The 18,058-nt window shown below is 43.5% G+C and overlaps 1 protein-coding gene across 3 annotated transcripts in view; it reads right to left on the bottom strand.

The window, feature by feature from the left end:
- MYH10 (myosin heavy chain 10) overlaps positions 1-17,674 on the bottom strand; it is a 118,846-nt gene extending 101,172 nt beyond the window's left edge. The window contains exons 1-2 of one of the 3 annotated variants that reach the window (XM_072940633.1): positions 17,418-17,674; positions 10,574-10,949 (exon numbers count right to left, since the gene is read on the bottom strand). In XM_072940633.1, coding sequence (XP_072796734.1) covers positions 10,574-10,949; positions 17,418-17,422 — 381 coding nt within the window. In that variant the 5' untranslated portion in view covers positions 17,423-17,674. Of the gene's footprint in view, positions 1-10,573; positions 10,950-17,095; positions 17,219-17,417 lie in introns of those variants that run through there. The other 2 variants (XM_072940634.1, XM_072940635.1) reach the window with 2 other exon arrangements.
- Between the last annotated feature and the right edge of the window lie 384 nt (positions 17,675-18,058).

Below are 18,058 nucleotides of genomic sequence, written 5' to 3'. Positions count from 1 at the left end.
GAGGCAGTCTCAACATTTATATCTTTTATTGCATTTAATTTATACACAGTAAATTCGACAAATCCTAGCTCCACATCCCAATGAATTGTTACATATACAGCCTCCACTTTTTTATTCAGAAATGAAATAACTGTCTATCACGAAGCTACAAATTCTGCCCTTCACTTTCTTTTGTAAGAGGCAAATAATTACAGACTGGCCAAAACAACAACAACTCCAAGAAAATTAAAATACACAAATCCAGATCAACATCCCATGGCATGTAAGGCATGGTAACACATCATAACAATGACATCTGTAATCAGAAATCATCCCAACATGTGTGTCTACCATGTGCTGGGTACTTTTCTGAGGAGTAGGATTACAAAGATGAGTAAGTCCCACAAATATGAGTAAGTCATCAAAAAACAAGGTTGAATAATCATCAGTGTCCTATGCTTGCCAAAGAGAAGCAGTAATACGAGTTTCAGTGGGAATGCTAAATGGAAGTGCCGAAGAAGCTAAACTTCTACCTCGAAAATCAGCTCAAATGTTGGGCTCCTGCACAAGTGATAACTGAACCAGGACTGTATCACTTTTGTCTTCCCCATGGTATATGACAGGAGGGCATTATGTTATTAAAATAATTTCTCTGGAGGCCGTAAGTTCATATTAAACTTCATTATTAAGTATCTGAATACCCACACAAGGTATTAATTAAGCACCTTTAAGAAACATACGCTCTAGGTATGAAACAAGACAATGTATTGTGCCTGTACACCAGAAATTGACACAACATTGTAAACTGACTATACTTCATTAAAAAAAAAAAGACACAATAAGGCACTACAAAGAGAATGGTACAAAAAAAAAAAAGAGAGAGAGATGAACAGGTATCACAAACAGCAGAGACACTCAGGAGTGGCACACATAAGAAACCCCGGGCACTCAAAGTCATGGCCATCTTGTCAGAAACTGTAAAACCAGGAGCAAAGTCCAGATCTAGATGATCTTTGATGTTCTTTTTAAAGATGATCGGGTCGAAAGGAGGCATAAAGGAATTGCTATTAACATGGGATGACTGTAAAACTTGGTGGCAGGGTATATCCACGGCACAGTGGAGAGCGGTCAAGTTGACAACAGTTTGGACCATGAAAAGTGAGAGAGAAGAGCCCAGAGAGGCAAACGGAACCATTTAGATGTTGTCCTCTCCGGGTGGCTGAGCATCAGGGGAGAAGAGTGATGGAAGGAAAGAGGTCTTTCTGAAAAAGTATAAATCTGGCAGCAACATGCAAAATGGACTGAAAGGGCAAGAGGTGAGAAGCAGGAAGCGCAGATGTCTCCACCGGTCTTAGCACAGTGACTGGCCAGGATGCAAGAAGAGAAAGACACAGACGGAGGTGGGATGAGTCACGGACAAAGCGGGATGGAGACTCAGCAGTACTTGGAACCCAGAACAGAGAAAAATCACTCAAGACGCAAGTTACAGATGATGCCAAGGTTGTCAAGCTTTAGAGCCTGGAAAGGCCACTGTCAAACAGGAGAATCATTTGATTTGCGGGGAAAGATAATGAATCCCCTTTTAATATCCTGAGACTGTGCTTAAAAGGAGATGCATTACAACAGGGGAGCCCAGGAGAATACCTCAGGAACAGCTGGAAATACCGGAATCCTAAAGCCAAGAGAACATTTTAATGAACTGCAAAGGCTGGAGGAATAAGTCTGCAAAGGTTTTTAGACACCAAGTAACGTTATTATATACCTTACCTGAGAGAGACAGACAAAAAGACTTGCACAAAAACTTGCAATTTTTCAGAACCCCTGTGCTGCGCTATGCCTCCAGACTCCCATCTGTATTGATCACTGCCTGGAACCCCCGCCTCCTGCCCAGTGCTGGGAAAGTTTATTCATCCTTTAGTATCAGGCCTCCAGTTAAGAAAGCAGAGATATACACACATGTTATCATTTCATGGCTTTGAAGGATTAGAGAAGCAGGAAGTGGAGGCAGGTGTAGATGTCAATGCAACGGAGCAGCTATGACAGTCTCCTATTAGGAACGGGGTACTGAGCGGGGAACATCGCACAATCCTACGCCCCAACTGCAGCTCTCAGAAGCAAGCAGATCTCCACCCGAAAGGAAAGGAGAGAAGAAAAACTAATTCACCCACACCATTTGCAAAACCTAGATTAAATTCATTATGTGAATTTTTTTTTAAAATGACAACCCTATATAATAAGGAAAAAATCATCACCCAGAATATTCAGGGAAATGACCTGTGAACATTCTCTACAAAATGCTAAAAAAAAAAAAAAAAGCTAAAAGAAAACTTTAGGCAATAGATTTGACTGCAACAGAATGTAATATAACAGAGACTCTTAAAGAAAAGTAAAGCAAAAATAAAATAATAAAAAGTAAGTACAAAGATAAAATCAATTTAAAATACTTAGGAAAAATGAATACTGACAGCAGAGAAACGATAACAAAAATTTTAATTGTTATTGCTCCTTTGGGAAAAAAAGGTCAAAATTCTGTAAAAAGAACAATAATCAAAAATAAACTTGAAGACAGGATGGTATAGCTTAGTGGTAGAGCACGTGCTTAGCATGCATGAGGTCCTGTGTTCAATCCCCAGCACCTCCATTAAAAAATAAATAAATGAAAATAAACAAACCTAATTACCCTCCAAAAAAACAAAAAAAATAAATTTTAAATAAATAAAATAAAATCAATTTGAAGAAAATTGCGTGTGTGTGTGAGTGAGGCAGGTAATATGCAATGAGTTAACAGAATTCATCAAGCTAATAAACACCGAAGGTGTGATGACATTAGACTATCAGCATCTTGCTCCCTCGTCAAATGATGCTTCAGGACAGCACCCACCACCGGCGCTAAAACTCTAGGCGAATGGCAAGCACTCCTGTGTAAAAGGCACAAATCAGGCCGATAAAACCCAAAATGACTCACTGAAGCATCTCAACATCACCAAGTGAGAGACAACCCGGCCTCCTGGGCCTCCTGAATCCAAATTGGATCAAGCCTCTGGACTACCAGTTTACAGGAAGCACCCAGGAATGCAAAATCCAGAATATGGGAAATTCTACAGCACAATAGACTTTTGTTTCTTTTTTTAAAAAGGTGAGTCATATAGAAGAGAAATAACAACAAATTATAATATATTGACCTTGTTTGGATCCTGACTTGAATAGGCCAACTATAATAAACAATTATGAGACATTAGGAAAATCTGATAAGTGACTGAATATTTGATGGTACAGTTACTGTTATTTTCTTTTTAGGCAGATAATAGTTACAAGTCCCCAAAACTGTTGCTAAGAAAGCAAGTAAATAAGCAGAGCTTCCAGCAGCATGTAAGGCCACCCAGGAGGACAGCAAGCACCCCAGGCTTTCAGCTGGGACCCTGAATGCTACACCTAAGAGTTTAGAGTATACCAGAAACAGACCAGCCCAAAGCCCAGCTGGGAAGGATGTAAAGGCCTGGCTGACCTACGCATGCTTGTCTCAACCTAACCGCCTGGTCAGAGCAAAACTCTAGAACGAGCTTGATGTCATCCAGGGCCTCAAATTGCCTTTACAATTTCTTATATACAATAATTGGCACATAAATTGCGACTAAAATCCAAATTATGTGGGTCCCCTGTGAGTCTACTTTTATTGCCTTGTATTATTATCTTGGATAATAATATGTGCAACTAATTAAAATACATGATTGAGATTAGTTAAATTGATAAACCTCTGGTGAGACATTTTAAAAAGCGTAGAACAGATGATCAGTTTCAGGAATGAGAGAGAACATCACTACAAATCCTACGTGAAACAAGAGGGTATTATGAACAACCTTGTATCAATAAATTTCAAATTTTACATGGAACAGACAAATTCCTAGGAAAAACTCAGTTATCAAAACTGATACCAAAAATCTTAAATCTGGAAAGTTCTTATCTATGGAAGAAAACTTTCCCACAAAGAAAACTGTACCATTGTTTTAAAAAGAAGTAACATTAATCCTATCCAAACTTTTCCTGAAAAAAACACAAAGATGAAACATTCCCTGATTCATTTTATAAAGCCAGCATAATCTTGATAGCAAAATATGACAAGGACATTGTAAGAAAGGAAAATTTTAAGTCAATCTCACTCATGAATATAGATGCAAAAATTCTAAACAAAATATTAGCAAACACAATCTAGGAATCCAGTAATATATAAAAAGAATACTTGGTCCTTATGAGATGAGTTTAACACTAAAAAATACAGTATATAATTTACTATGATAACAAAATAACCAGAAAAATCGCACTATCATCTCATCAGATACTGGAAAAACATTTGATAAATTAATATCCAAACAGGATTTTTAAAAATGCATCCATGCAGGATAAAAACTAGGAATATAAGGAAACTTCCTTTAATCTGATGAAAGAATACTCAAAACAAAACAAATCATTCTTAATAGTGAAATGTTGAAAGCCTTCCCTCTGACATCAGGAATGATACGAAGATGCCTCCAATCACCACTACTGTTCAGCAAATATTTACTGGAGGTCCTAGGCAATGCTGTAAAGCAGTATATATGAATCGGAAAGGAAAAAATAAAACTGTCAGTATTTGCAAACAACAGAAACATGTTCAATACAATATTCAAAAGAATCTTCAGCTAACCTGCTATAATCAGTAAGTAAACTTAAGTAAAGTTGGTGAATATAAAGTCAATATACAGACATTAATTGTAAAAAACCATGGTAACTGTATTTCTACACAATGGTAACAACTTAAAAGCAACATTTAAAACACCACTTAAATAGTATTAAAAAATCTAATACCTAAAAATAAATCCAACAAAAGAAGCACACAGACTCTCAAACAACAACAACAACAGCAAAACACCCAAAAAACAAACCTAAAACATTTGGAGAAAAATTAAGAACTAAATAAATAGGTATACTCATGAACTAGAAGATCAAATATTGTAAAGATCTCATTTCTCCCCCAAACTGATCTATAGAATCAACAAAATCCCAATCAAAATTCCAACAAGGTTGTGTGTGAATGTGTGTGTGTTATGTATGTATGTATGTCTGTGTATGAAAAACTGACAAGCGGGTTCTAAAATTACACTGAAATGCAAAAGACCTAACAGCCAAAACAATCCTAAAGAACAAAAATGAGACACCTTATCATACTGGACACGACATAGTATAAAGCTGTAATAATCAAGACAATGTAATATTAGCCCAAGGACAGGCGCACAGACCCGTGAAACAGAATAGGGAGTCAAGGGCACATTTATGAGCACCTGGCACCTGATTTATGACAAAGCGGCACTTCAGAGCAGTGGAGAGGGCTATGTTTCAGTACATGGCACTGGGTCAACTGAATAGCCATTGCATGGGGTAATTAATCTTACCCATACCTTCTACCATACACAGAATTCAACTCCAAATGGAAGTGAGGCTGACCCTAAGAAACAGATCATCAAATTCCTTTCACTGGCTTCAAACCGAGTTAGGCAATGGGAGAGAAGTCAGCAGGAGACAGGGTCGGGGGGAATATGAAGGCAGAATGTTTATTCCCCAGGCCGCTTGCTCCCTGCCAGTTGTCGGCTTCCCTCTACAGAAGGTCAAAATTCCCACCAGGAAGCCCTCTCCACACAGCCATCCTCTCCCACTGGAGACGGAACAGCACTTTGCTCCTGTAAAGATCAAGATGGATCCAGGGCTCCTGGCCATCACCAGTGCCAGCATACGGCAGGATTTCTGCATTTGTTATACTCACATACTTGTAGATCATCCCCTTATTAAATTAGCAGAATACCTAGTTTGAAGGCCTTCTATTTCCTGCTGGAATCTGACTAACTTAGGCATCATCTAGAAAAGCTGAAGATAGGAGTTAAAGATAGGCATGTCCTATACAACCCAGAAATTCCATTCTTAGTTACACACCTCCCAGAAAAAGGCCATGCTTTTGTGCACATGAGCATGTTTAAAGCTGTTTGTTGAAACAATGTTTGTAACAGCCCCAAACTGGAAAAAAAAATGTCCAAAAACAGTTGAGTGGGTCAAATAAATTGGGTCAAAAAAATCTTACGATGGAACATTACGTTCCAACAAAAATGAATGAAATACTCAAACTTTTACAGTTCAGGGCCCTTTATCACTCTTAGAAATTGTTAATGAGCCCAAAGACCTTTTGTTTTATATATTTATATATAAATATATGTACATACATATATATATGAATAAACTGAGTTTTAAAACTTGTATTTATTCATTTTAAAATACATATTAATATAAATAACATCTCTTATGAAAAATAACCTCTCATTTTCCAAGATAAAAGTGAGAAAAGTGGCACTATTTTATATTTTTGCAAATCTTTCATTGTCTGGCTTAATAGAAAACAGCTCAATTTTCATATCTATTTCTGCATTCAATCTATTGGACATGGTTTTGACTGAAGTATATAAAGAAAATTATCCTTATACCAACTTATACCAATAGTTCTTCCAACTATTATTTAGCTGGAAAAGGGAGTAGTTAAGTCTTTTCAGGTAATTGTAGGTATTCCCCTTTGATACTACACCAAAACTCGACAAGGGAGAATTTCCTAGAGATCAGATGCAAAGTAGCATCTGACACCCACCAAATGAACTTTCCATACTGTTACATATATCAAATCCACTGGCTAATCTAGCATGCTGAACACAACTTTTACACAGGCGTGATTTGGTATCATCATGTACACATCATCTGGAAAACTCTGGTTCAATGAATTATGTAAGTCTTCCAAATGATGACATTTCACACTATACGACATTAAAAAAAATCATTAATATTGCCATCTATCTCATCAGAAAGGTTTTAAGTACTGACAAGCTGTCAACTTCACAGCGGTAGACAAAAATTTCCAAAATTCTAATTTTCAAGTGAAAACTCACATTTTATCATTGTCAACAAATGTATCCAACTGTTTTCTTTGAAGTAACAGGCTCACTTCGTTTATTTTCAAGAACATGCCTGCCAGATACCCCAATGCAAATTAACCACAGCTTATCGATGAGCCAATATTAAACAAAAATGGTATTCTGTACAAAAAGTAGCCAATTTAGCTAGCAACTCAAATAACTACACACGCTTTCCTTCAAAGCAATCATCAGAGCTCAGTATGCGGCAGAAGTGCTTTATGCATGCTTATCAGTTCATCACACAGAATATTAAAAGATGGGTTTCTCAAGAGCTGAGATTTAATAAAGCCAATCATTTCTGCTGTTTTATCAAGGACATTCTTGAGTAAAACTGGATTAGAACGACCACCAGTAACAGTTTGGGGTCACCACCTTTATTCACGACAAGGTGTAGGCAGTTTTCCTCACCACTGCCTTTGCACCATCCGTACCAATGTCAAAAGTGAAAGGGCAAGTCAAGTCTTCAATAATCATGAAAATAGTTTTAACCTCGAGGATCTCGTGAAAGGGTCTTAAAGAAACCCAAGTAGTCCGCAGAGCGCTATTTGAGAAATACTGAATTACATCGACACAAAGTAATACAGGTGAACCTTAAAAATGTGATGCTGATCAAAATACAGACACAAAAGGTTATATATTATGAGATTCATTCATATAAAAATTCATCAACAGGCAAAACTAAACTATATTTTTAAGGAATGCATACTTTTTTTTTTACCTTTTGACTTTTTATTGACTTATAATCATTTTACAATGTTGTGTCAAATTTCAGTGAGGAATGCATACTTAATTGATAAAACACACTGGGAGATTTTAAGACACTTTTCAATAATCGACAGACTAAGAAGACAAAAATTAACAGTTCAAACACAATTAAAAAGTATAGTCTAATGAACACCACACCCAACAATAAGAGAATACATACTCTTTACAAACTTACAAGAACACTCATAAAAACTGACAATGTGCTACACAAAGCAAGCCTCAGCAAAAACAAGGAAAGATATTCTATGGACTATACCCTTTAACTAAAATGCAATTAATTTAAAAATCAATAATAGAAAGATAACTTGAAAACCAACACTTAAGAATTTTAAAAGTATATTTTTAAGTGGTTCATAGGAAAGAAAAAATAATGGAAATTAGAAAATGTTTAGAACCGAATAATAAAAATACTACATGTCAAAATGTGTGAAGTGAACTAAGTAGCAGAGAAGACATTTACAGTTTGTAAATGGTTTTATTAGGAAAGATAAAAATTAATAACCTGAGAAGCCAGATGCTGGGGAAATTAAACCCAAGGAAAATAAAAGGAAATAATACAACTAAACGGGTCAGTAACCTAACTTACTTAAATGAGCATACATTATATCTTATCTATAGCAATATGTCCCAAGAGGTCCTACCTAAGTTATTGCAGTGTCTATATCATGGCACCTCAAGTGACCAATTTCAACTGCCTGTAAATCCCAAAGCCCAGTACACCTTCCACTCAAATGCTTATTAGCAACCGTGGCCATCCACAGCCCCATTCTCCTAATAGGTTTCTTTAGAGTCAAGTGCTCCAACTTGAATCTTCCACAGGAACCCTTTCTAGGGTATGACCCTCCCAAACCATCATCTCTGTTGTCATCTTAGTATTTCAAGAAAAACTCAGATTCTCCTTCTGTAAAGACCATGGAGCCATGTTTTGAAAAGAAACTCAGAAACTGGGGAGGAAGGTATAGCTCAGCAGTAGAGTGTGTGCTTAGTTAGCATGCAGGTCCTGGGCTCAATCTCCAGTACCCCCATTTAAAAAATAATAATGATATATAAATCTAATTACCTACACCACCACCACCCCCCGTGCAAAACAAAACAAAAAAAAATAACAACTCAAAAATTCACTCATGTTGTCCCTGAAGTAAGCTGGAAAAAAAAATCAAACAAACTCAATAAAAGATACTTGCAAAGTCTTAGAATTATCATGAGGAATGGCTACAAATAAACTATCTCCTTTCTCCTTCCCTTTTACCCACAGTCTCCGTCCCCTTCCCATTTCCCTCCTCTCTCCTCCCTGCAGAGGTCACATGGTCAGGGTGGGGGACAGAGGGAAAGACGGGCTCCCTTCCACACCAGGGGTCCACAACTTTTCGGTTGTGTCTCCACACTTCTGACCCTTCACAGTTCACTGCAGCCCATGTCATCCATAATCCACCCACCTCTCCAATCTCAAGTGTCAAAATTATGATCTGACCACAATCTCTTAATTTCCCATCTTCTCACTTCCTCTCTCTAGACAAAAACGTGGCCGCCTCACACATTCCGTTAATCCATCTCAGCTGGATTCCCTGCGCTGCTCTTCAAGAGTCCTTCTCCTTATCCTTGGCTTCCTCTCTTTCCAAACTTCACCCATTTCTCCTCAAGCCATCTTCCCAGCCCTGGTGCCTCTTACTCTCTTACTCTGCATCCTAACTCACAGAGAGAAAAAAAAGAGAGAGAAACCATCAGGCTTGACTGAAACTACTCTGGCAAAGGTCATGAATTCACTATTCATTCTCAGATTTTCCCATGGCAAGCTCGCTCTTATCAGTGAGATTCCAGCTCAGATGCTACCTTCTCCAAGACCCCTTCACGGACCCATCCTCCCACTTACTCCATCCCATAGTCCTGTTTCATCTCCTTATGGGATCACGAAGCCAGGCGCCTTTCCTGGCCTGTTCCCCACGCTCTTCCCGGCACCTAGAACACAGGAGGTGCCCAGTAAATTTCACTAAATACACTGAATCCTATGGGAAGACGGCTTCTGATTTGCTAAAGTCTGGAATTAAGAATGAGCAATAGTAGCACACCCTTTGCATAAAACTCAACTCTTTTCCAAATTCAGCCCACTACAATGTCAACCTTTCTTTCTTCTTCTCTTCATTCGAAATCTACGTTCCATCTACCCTGCCTTCTTTAAATCATTGCCCCCCGTGTCCACCATTGCTTCAGACCTCTTGGCATTCTCAACTTTTTCAGTGTCTGGTTTGCATTTCTCAACTCAACCTCTTCCCTTCTTATTTTCAGTAACTTCTGTATAGTCAGCGACATTGTCAGTGGCTGCAACATATGTGTCAACTGCTAACCACAGGACAACCCCAGCCTCAATCTCATCCTAAAGTGTTTCCCCTTAAAAACCTCAGCATTCACCTTTCCCACTTCCCTGTACCCAGTGACCTGGTTCTTACTCTTCATGGAACCTCTAAGGCTTGCAGCCCCACCACTTTACACGCACAGATTTCCTACCAATCTGCTATCCTACCATTAGTGCAACTCTTAGTACCATACTAAACTCCCTGCTCTTTCTGCCACATGCTCTCCCCCAGCTTATGATGCTCCAGAGAACCGCTACAAAAGTCTTCAAATGCCATTTTAGTATATTTAACTGCAGACTGGACTATTTAAAATTATGTGTTAAGATTTAAAGCAAAGCAAGACTTGGACAAGCAAGAGACAATCTATCTTCAGCAGAAACAGTAATGTTAAACAGAGGGCGTGAGTATTCCACATTCTCATTTGATTATGAGCCTGTACAGTTTCCACTAACGGCCAAGGACCACTTCCCATGACCGCCGAGAGGGCATACTTACATAGATAAGTCCTGAATAGTAGCGGTCCTTCAGATTGTGTAGCACGGAAGCTTCATTCAAGCACGTCAATTCTGCCATATCCTCCACCTTGGAAAACTTAGGTGGGTTCATCTTCTGAATATCATCTTTGTTGACCATGGCTTTCTTTCCGTTCTCCGCCAACTCCACCATGACTTCATCTCCCCGCTCTTCTTTGATACTGGCTGCCTCAAAACCATGGCGTTCCGATGGGATCCACACTAGCTTTTTAGCCGTCCAATCGGCCTGAGTGGCAGGGTTGTAGATGACAGCCCTGTCCACAAAGAGATACCTCTCCGGATCTTCCAGTCCAGTTCTCTGCGCCATTGGAAACAGGAGGATCCAAGAGCAACTGCCTCTAAGAGAAAAGGAGGAGGACAAAGTCAGAGGTTTAAAAATAAACGGATTCACAAATTTTCCTCTTCTAAGAAACTGAAAACAAAACCTTTGGTAAACATGAACGCTGAGTTAAGGAGCTGGGGTATTTCTCTTCATGGCCATCCTAACTGAGTTTCCAAGGTAAATTTCAGGGGTGACCACAAATTATGACTCTGGTTGTCTGAAGACCACTCAAGATGTGCCCTCAGTGACTGAGCTGAAAAACAAGCAGAAGGAAAAAGCGCAGCTCCAGTTTGACTCTTTTTCCTCTCTCCATCTCCTATTTCACCCTCACCACAAATTAAACAGGGAGTTAAGGAGGGAAAGGAAAATGAAGAGAAAGCAAACAAAGATTCATAATAAAAGGCCCCCAGGGTGGTGCTGGAGTTAGTGTAAACCAGGATGCAGCCACAAGGGAGCACGGGGGCCGCCAGGAGAGCCAACCATCAAGTCTACACCGGGCCTCCCCTTCCACCCGCACACAACAGACTCCAAGTCCTTCCTTACAAGTCAGTCCCCCTGCAGCTTCTCTGTGGCCCCCACGGTCCCCACGTGATCAAATGAGGCCACAGAGGACAAGTGTCACTTGGCTTCACATGACAGCCTTTCAAGTATGTGATGGAGACTATTCAGGTCCCCACTCCCATTCCTGCAGCTGCTCCCACGCCCTCGTCTCCTCCTCTGCATCCGTCATTCATCGAAACTCACTCTGCCACCCTGGTCTCTCGTCTCTGAACAGACTCCGTGTGTTTACGTCCCCTTTAGAGCGTGGGGCCCTGAAGCAAGCATAACATTCCAGATAACAGTCTGAACAGCGCAGGAGGAAAAGGAACCATTCACAGCCTTAGGCCACACTGGGGAAAGCACTGTTTCCGTGACTTTTACAATTAATGTATCCCAAGACCTAAGCGGTTTGTTTAGTGCTCAGTTACCGTTGGCTCCTAAGGGGCTGTCAGCTGGGGCTCCATACACGGTACTCTAAGCTTTCTTTCCTCTTATACTTGGGTAATTGACTCACTCACCTTTCTGATGTGACTCATCAGTCCTGCCTGACAATATCCTTTTGGAATCCAATACCATCATTAAACACTTTTGTTATTACTCCCAAGTCCAGGTTATCTCAAATCTCATCCAAATCAGTGTGAGAAGCCAAATGAGTAACTACCCTGGCTCTATCAGATCCTCCCAACTTTTCCCTCTCCCCAAAATGATGGGGATTCTCAGTTAGGCAAGAGGATAGAAGGCCGTAGGGAAAATCACAGTCGTCCAAAGTCGTGAAAAGGTTCTCCACCATGAGTCAAATTTCAAGCTCCATGAAATCACTGAAATGGTATAAAAATGTTGTACAATTTTTTTGTATATCTGGGCTTTTCTAAGGAGAACGCTCTTTCTTCAGATTTTTAAAGGGGCCTAATTATCTTTGTCCTAAAAGATGAATCGTTCATAGTAGGTATAGAGACTAGCCCTTTCAGCCCCAGTAAGAATTTACTAGAATGAAATAGCTAAGATTCTTCAGAAACTAGCTGTTACAATGTAAAGGATTACAAACACTCCTGCCCTAGAGCATGGTTCTCAAACTCTGGCAACATCTAAAAGGCCTATTAAAATAGATTGCTGGGTTCTAGTCCCAGAGTTTCTTATTCAATAGGTCTGGAGTGGAGAAACCGATAATCTGCCTTTCTAACAAATTTCCCAATGCTGCTGATCCTGCCAGTCCTGGGACCACACTTTGAGAACCACTGCTCCACAGTTCTCTGGTTGCCATGGTGATCCACAGCTACTACCACATATGTTGGGGTAGGAAAAAAGGTTGAAGACTAATATTCCAGACTAACTGATCACCTGATTTAAAGAATACACTAACATTCTAAGGAGTATAAACCTGGATAAAACAAAAATCAAAACCGAATAAAGCAAAAAAAAATCACAAAACATAAAATTAAGACTTCTACCAACAGAATCACTAGCATCCTTTCTAACTAAACTTGCAGTTGCCTTCTTAGGCATCCATGTGGGAGAAGGCAATAAAGAAAATATTCATGCACACATGTTCATGTTGAAGAATGGTTTCAAAGGCCATCACCCCTATGGACTGCACTAATAAGACAATTATTAACAGCTTTTGTCTTCCCAACCTCTGCAGCACCTGCTGCTAGGAAAAAGGGAGGCGGGCTCTGAAGTGGGAATCACCCTGGATGAATCTAGATACAGAAAACAGGACCCACACTCCACCTCAGGAAGGACAGTCCACTAAAAGAGAAAATATCCAACTAGAACAAAGTATGATAACAAGTTACTCTGATTATTCTTATTAGGTATAAACTGTATATCCTACACAACACTTCGGAAACTGTCTAGCTGCCAATAGGCATGCACACATTTCTTTAATTTTACATTGGGCGTATAATTGTAGGCTTAGATTGAGCAAGTGACTATAAATTAGAATAACTTAACAGGTCATTTCTAGGGCAGGTTTTTTTTAAAGTAGATAATGGATTTTTAAATTCTTTGATCAAATCAACACCTTTTAAATTTATCAGTATGTACTTTTTTTAAGGTGGGGAACACTTGTAATTTAATATAAGAAAAAATATCAATAGATCACAAAACTGTAATTACAATATGTCCCCTATTTTGCTGGGGAAAATCACATATACACTTTTTTTTTTCCTTAAAGGAACAAATATTCATTGGGTCTTCACTGGGTAGTGGGATTACAAACTACTTTTCCAGGATTTTCTACAACTAGCTAAACACGATGAGGACAGCTTCCTGTCCTTGCCGTCTGGGAAGCCTACTGCGTGGTCCGCAGGAGGGTATCTATACACCTATTTATTGATCAATATTACATGAATGGCCCCCACCCTCATAGTAAGCTTCAGCTTCTCCTCCATAACCCCAAACCTACCATTCCTTCAAATCCTGACCCAAATGCCACCCTTTCAGAAGTTCTTTTCAGGTCAACCTGGCAATTTAATCCTCCTTCTCCTAACATGTGTACTGACTTTCTGGCAGTCTCCTCACCCTCTGTCACCATTGTAAAAGAGGACCCGTCAGGTAGGAGGTGCTCAAAGCCCTGTTTGGTCCACAGAGCCCATGAGGCCCGGGAAGATGCTTCCTTCATTTTACCTCTTCACTTGTGGTTGCCAAATATGCTGTATTTTTTCTAATTCCATTCCAACCTTGGTAATGCTGATATTTAAGAGGGAAACCGCTCACAAATGCTTTGCCTTATGGAAAGGATCATACTAGAATTTTAAAAACAGCCAACATTGTTGTTACAGATCACTAATTATGGCCCGGCACTACTCTAAGCAGTTGATGTATCAACTCTTAATCCTCACAACAGCCCTAAGAGGTAGGTAATATTACTGTCTCCACTAGTATCTCCATTTTACAGATGAGGAACCTGAGGTACAGACAGTTCAGGCCACAGAGCTAAACTAACAAGGAGCAGAGCTGGGAGTAAATCCAGACAGAGTTCAGCTCCAGGGCACCTGCTGGAAGGATGGAGGTTGAGAGGGAGGAAATTTTGAAGGGCACGTGGTATAGGACATCCTGCCTCTCAATCATCAATGATGCCTTCAAGACTACAGGCTCAGCCAATGAACACATCAGCACAATCTGGCAGAGGCTTTATATTTTATAGGAAAAAAACGTGTATTAGTAAGAAAAGGAATAAATAGGAACCTCTTTGCAACAGACATAAAGATAATCTGAAGGTTCTTGGTGTCATTCGAAGTAACTGCCTACTCACAGTTAAATCATTTATCTGTATATGAATTAGCCCTCTACAGAGACAAAGCCCTATTCCCTTCATTGGTTTTAGACACACACACCCCTGGGGCTCCATCTCTGAGGCCATTACTGAAATACCACCCAGCAAACTTCTCAACTGTCTCCCAGCACCTACTACACAGGAAAACAGTTTTATGAATACCTTGTATATAAAAAGCCAAACAAAAATAATGGATAAATTATCCATAATAAAGTATCCCTCTAAGACAGAGAAACTAAAACAGAATTGTTCCAAATTGTGTAATGCTGCCACAGAGGTCACTTACATTACAGAGACCTGCAAGTCTGTTAATTTACCAAAATTCTGTTTAACTGAATGAGCAGAAATACAAACCAAATGCAAAAGGACACTCACTATTCATGGCCCAAGCCATCTCTCAGTTAGTATCTTTATACTCTGTTAAATATTTCTGAAATGTAGAGCCAGCACCCGGAATTTTTATTCTTCATATATGACAAGAAAGTGTATGAACCGCTGAAGCTACAGTCTTTCACTGTACCACGAGTGCCCTTCAAAATTTCCTCCATCTCACCTTCCATCCAGCCTGTCTTCATTGAAATGATTTCCCCAAGGAGCCCAAATAAAAAGCCAAGCTCTCGGGTCACATCCCTTCGCTGCAGAAGCTGGTGCTATATCGCACAATTACACCATATGCTTTCTCCAGATAAGGACGGGGAAGAACTGAATTTAAGATGCAGAAGTAAGGAGATGCATAAAATGGCCACTTTTCCAGAAGCCGTGACAGACAGGGCACACTCAAACATCAAAAGCATGGGACTTAAAAGGGCAATTAATAAGAGCAGATTGATGAAGGCAATAAAACAATAAATAGATTAAAGTTTTCCAGAGTGAGATACTACCAAGAATTATTAAGCCTGACTGAAAGAATCCTCAGTTTCAATGTTAAAAAAAAACCAAAATCTCAGCAAAGCTGAAGTATTATATTTAGTATTATACTATTCAGCGAAAACAGCAGTCTTTGTTTCATTTGCCGTCTGGATCTAGCCCGCCTGCTTTCCCCTACCCCACCCCACCCCACCCCCTTCCATCAACCGCAGTGATCTTGAAGGGAGCTGCAGAGGCCCTAAGAAACAGAGATAACGGTCACAGGCAGAGGCCACGTTCCCCAAAACTCACCAGCTGAGCTCGGACCCGCCGAGTCGCCAGTCTCCTTCCCAAGGCCCTAGTTCCCAGGCAGGCCAGGCTGGGGGCCTCCCCGGTCCCTGGGCCGCATCTGCCCACCGCAGGCCCACAAAGCCCCCGCGAACGCCGGGACTCCGCGCCTGCAACTTCCCTCCGACCCCATTCCAGGCCGATTTTATGGGAGCAGGGTGTGACCCCAACTGCAGGAGGCGAGGAAGAGACTCGGCGGCGAGCCATTCCCAGATCACTTACACAATAAAGGGATCCCGAGGCAGGGCTGACCCTCCCCCCGGCCGCCCTGCTGCAGCGCGCCCCCGCCGCATTTCCCGCCTCGCCCCCCCAAACCGCCCGGGCCTTGCCCGGTGTCCACCCCCGGCCCCCGCCGTCCACAGAGCGCGTGGTAAGACGCCCCCGCTCCCGCCCTGCTTCCCCAGGACCAGCGGAGCCCGACCCTCCCCCGGGCTAGCGGCCGGCTGCTCAGACCCTCATCCGCCGCGCGCCTCCCGGGCCGTGAGCAGCCTAGCCCTCTGGTCCCTCCACCCCACAGGTCCCCGCGCGCCGCCCGCCTTCCGAGACCGCGGCGAAGCTCTGACGGCACTCGGGGTGCCGGACCCGGCCTAATCTACCTTGCAACCCACCCAGGGGCCCTTCCCGTCCAGCGACCCCCACCCCCAACTGGGATGGCGCTTTCCAGCCCGCCCCAGGACTCCCGCCCCTCCCAGGAGGCAGGCACAGACTCGGGGGACCCCCCCGGGACCCTTACCAGGGCACGAGGGCCCCCATCCCCGCGCCCCAAGGATTCCGCACGCCGAGTACCAGGTCCGCACATGCCCACCCCCAGATTTTCATCCCTAGCCCCCGAGGGCTCGTCCTCTCGCACACCCAGGACCGAATCCCTGCAGGGGTCTCACCCTCAAGACCTCATTTCCCGGCTCTCCAGGGGTCTCTCCACCCACTGGGGTGCCGTTACCCACCCCACAAGGTCCTTCCTCGCACGAATCTACGGCCGCCGCAGCACAAACCCTCCGCCCAGAGCCCCTTCTGTCCTCCCTAGCTCCCGCTTCAGCTTCGTTCCTGCCCTCCAGAGTCGCCCGGGCCCCCAGCCCGGGATCCTTCCCTCCCCCACAAAACCGTCCCTCGGTCCCTGGCCGCTGCACTCGGACCCCGGCAGCCGCACCTCTCACCTTCAGCCGAAGATGGTGGCGCCGGCGCACGTCCCCAGCCGCGACCACAGATTCGGCGCCTCAGTCCCAAACCCACCGCTGCCTCCACCGGGCTCCTTTAGCACTGCTACTCCGGGCTGCCCCACCCACTCCCACCCTCATTGGGCCAGCTCCACGCCCGTCACCACCGCCCCCAGACCCACTGGTCGGTTTGCGCGCCCATCTCCAAGGGAAGACGTTAGCAACCCGAACGAAGCTACCTTCCCGAGGTCCCGCTCCCTCCACCCACCTGAAATGATGCTCATTGGCTCCCGCTCCCAGCCCAGGCCGCCGAAGCCCCCACCTCATAGGCTGAGCCGCACGCCCGTCAGAGATTCCGGGAGGTGCGGCCGGGGTAGTCCCGGGCGATTGGCTGGCTCGGGCGGAGATGGACAGCTGAGGCTGGCTGGGCGCCCGGCGGTCCCGCGGGGAAGCGGGTGCGGATCCCGCGGCGGCCTCGGCTGTGCGGGCGGTGGGGCAGGTGTGCCGCGCTAGGAGCCCTGAGCTCCGCCTGGACGCGCCTGGCCCTGGCGTGGGGCCGCGGCTCCAGCCCAGTAGGGCGAGCGCCTCGCCGCCTCCTCTGCCCGTCGCAGCCGGCGTGTCCCGCAGCGGGACCGGCTTCCACCGCGGAGTCGCTGGCCCGGGGCGCTGCCTGTAGGGGCGGGGCTGGAGCGCGGTCCAGAGGCCTGACGTCACCCCCGGGGCTGCGGGGGTTGGGGGCCCCGGCTCTGCGGCTCACCTGCAGTGGGGGAGGGGAGGCAGGCTGGAGTGCAGCTCTGCCCATGCGCACCCGCTCTGCAGGGGCCCGGCTGCGGTCCGCTCTCAGGCCGCTGTCGCGACCCCGGGCCCGGCCTGACCCTGCTCAGGCCGGCGGAGCGCCGGGCGCCGGACAGCTTCCTCCGCTGCTGCGGTTTTGGGTTTGCGAGGGGAGGGGCCTCCCTACGC

The sequence above is a fragment of the Vicugna pacos genome, chromosome 16 (assembly GCF_048564905.1).
Source record: "Vicugna pacos chromosome 16, VicPac4, whole genome shotgun sequence".
In the NCBI taxonomy this organism is placed as follows: domain Eukaryota; kingdom Metazoa; phylum Chordata; class Mammalia; order Artiodactyla; family Camelidae; genus Vicugna; species Vicugna pacos.
Note: the sequence above shows the minus strand (reverse complement) of the source record. Positions and strands in the feature narration are given on the sequence as shown.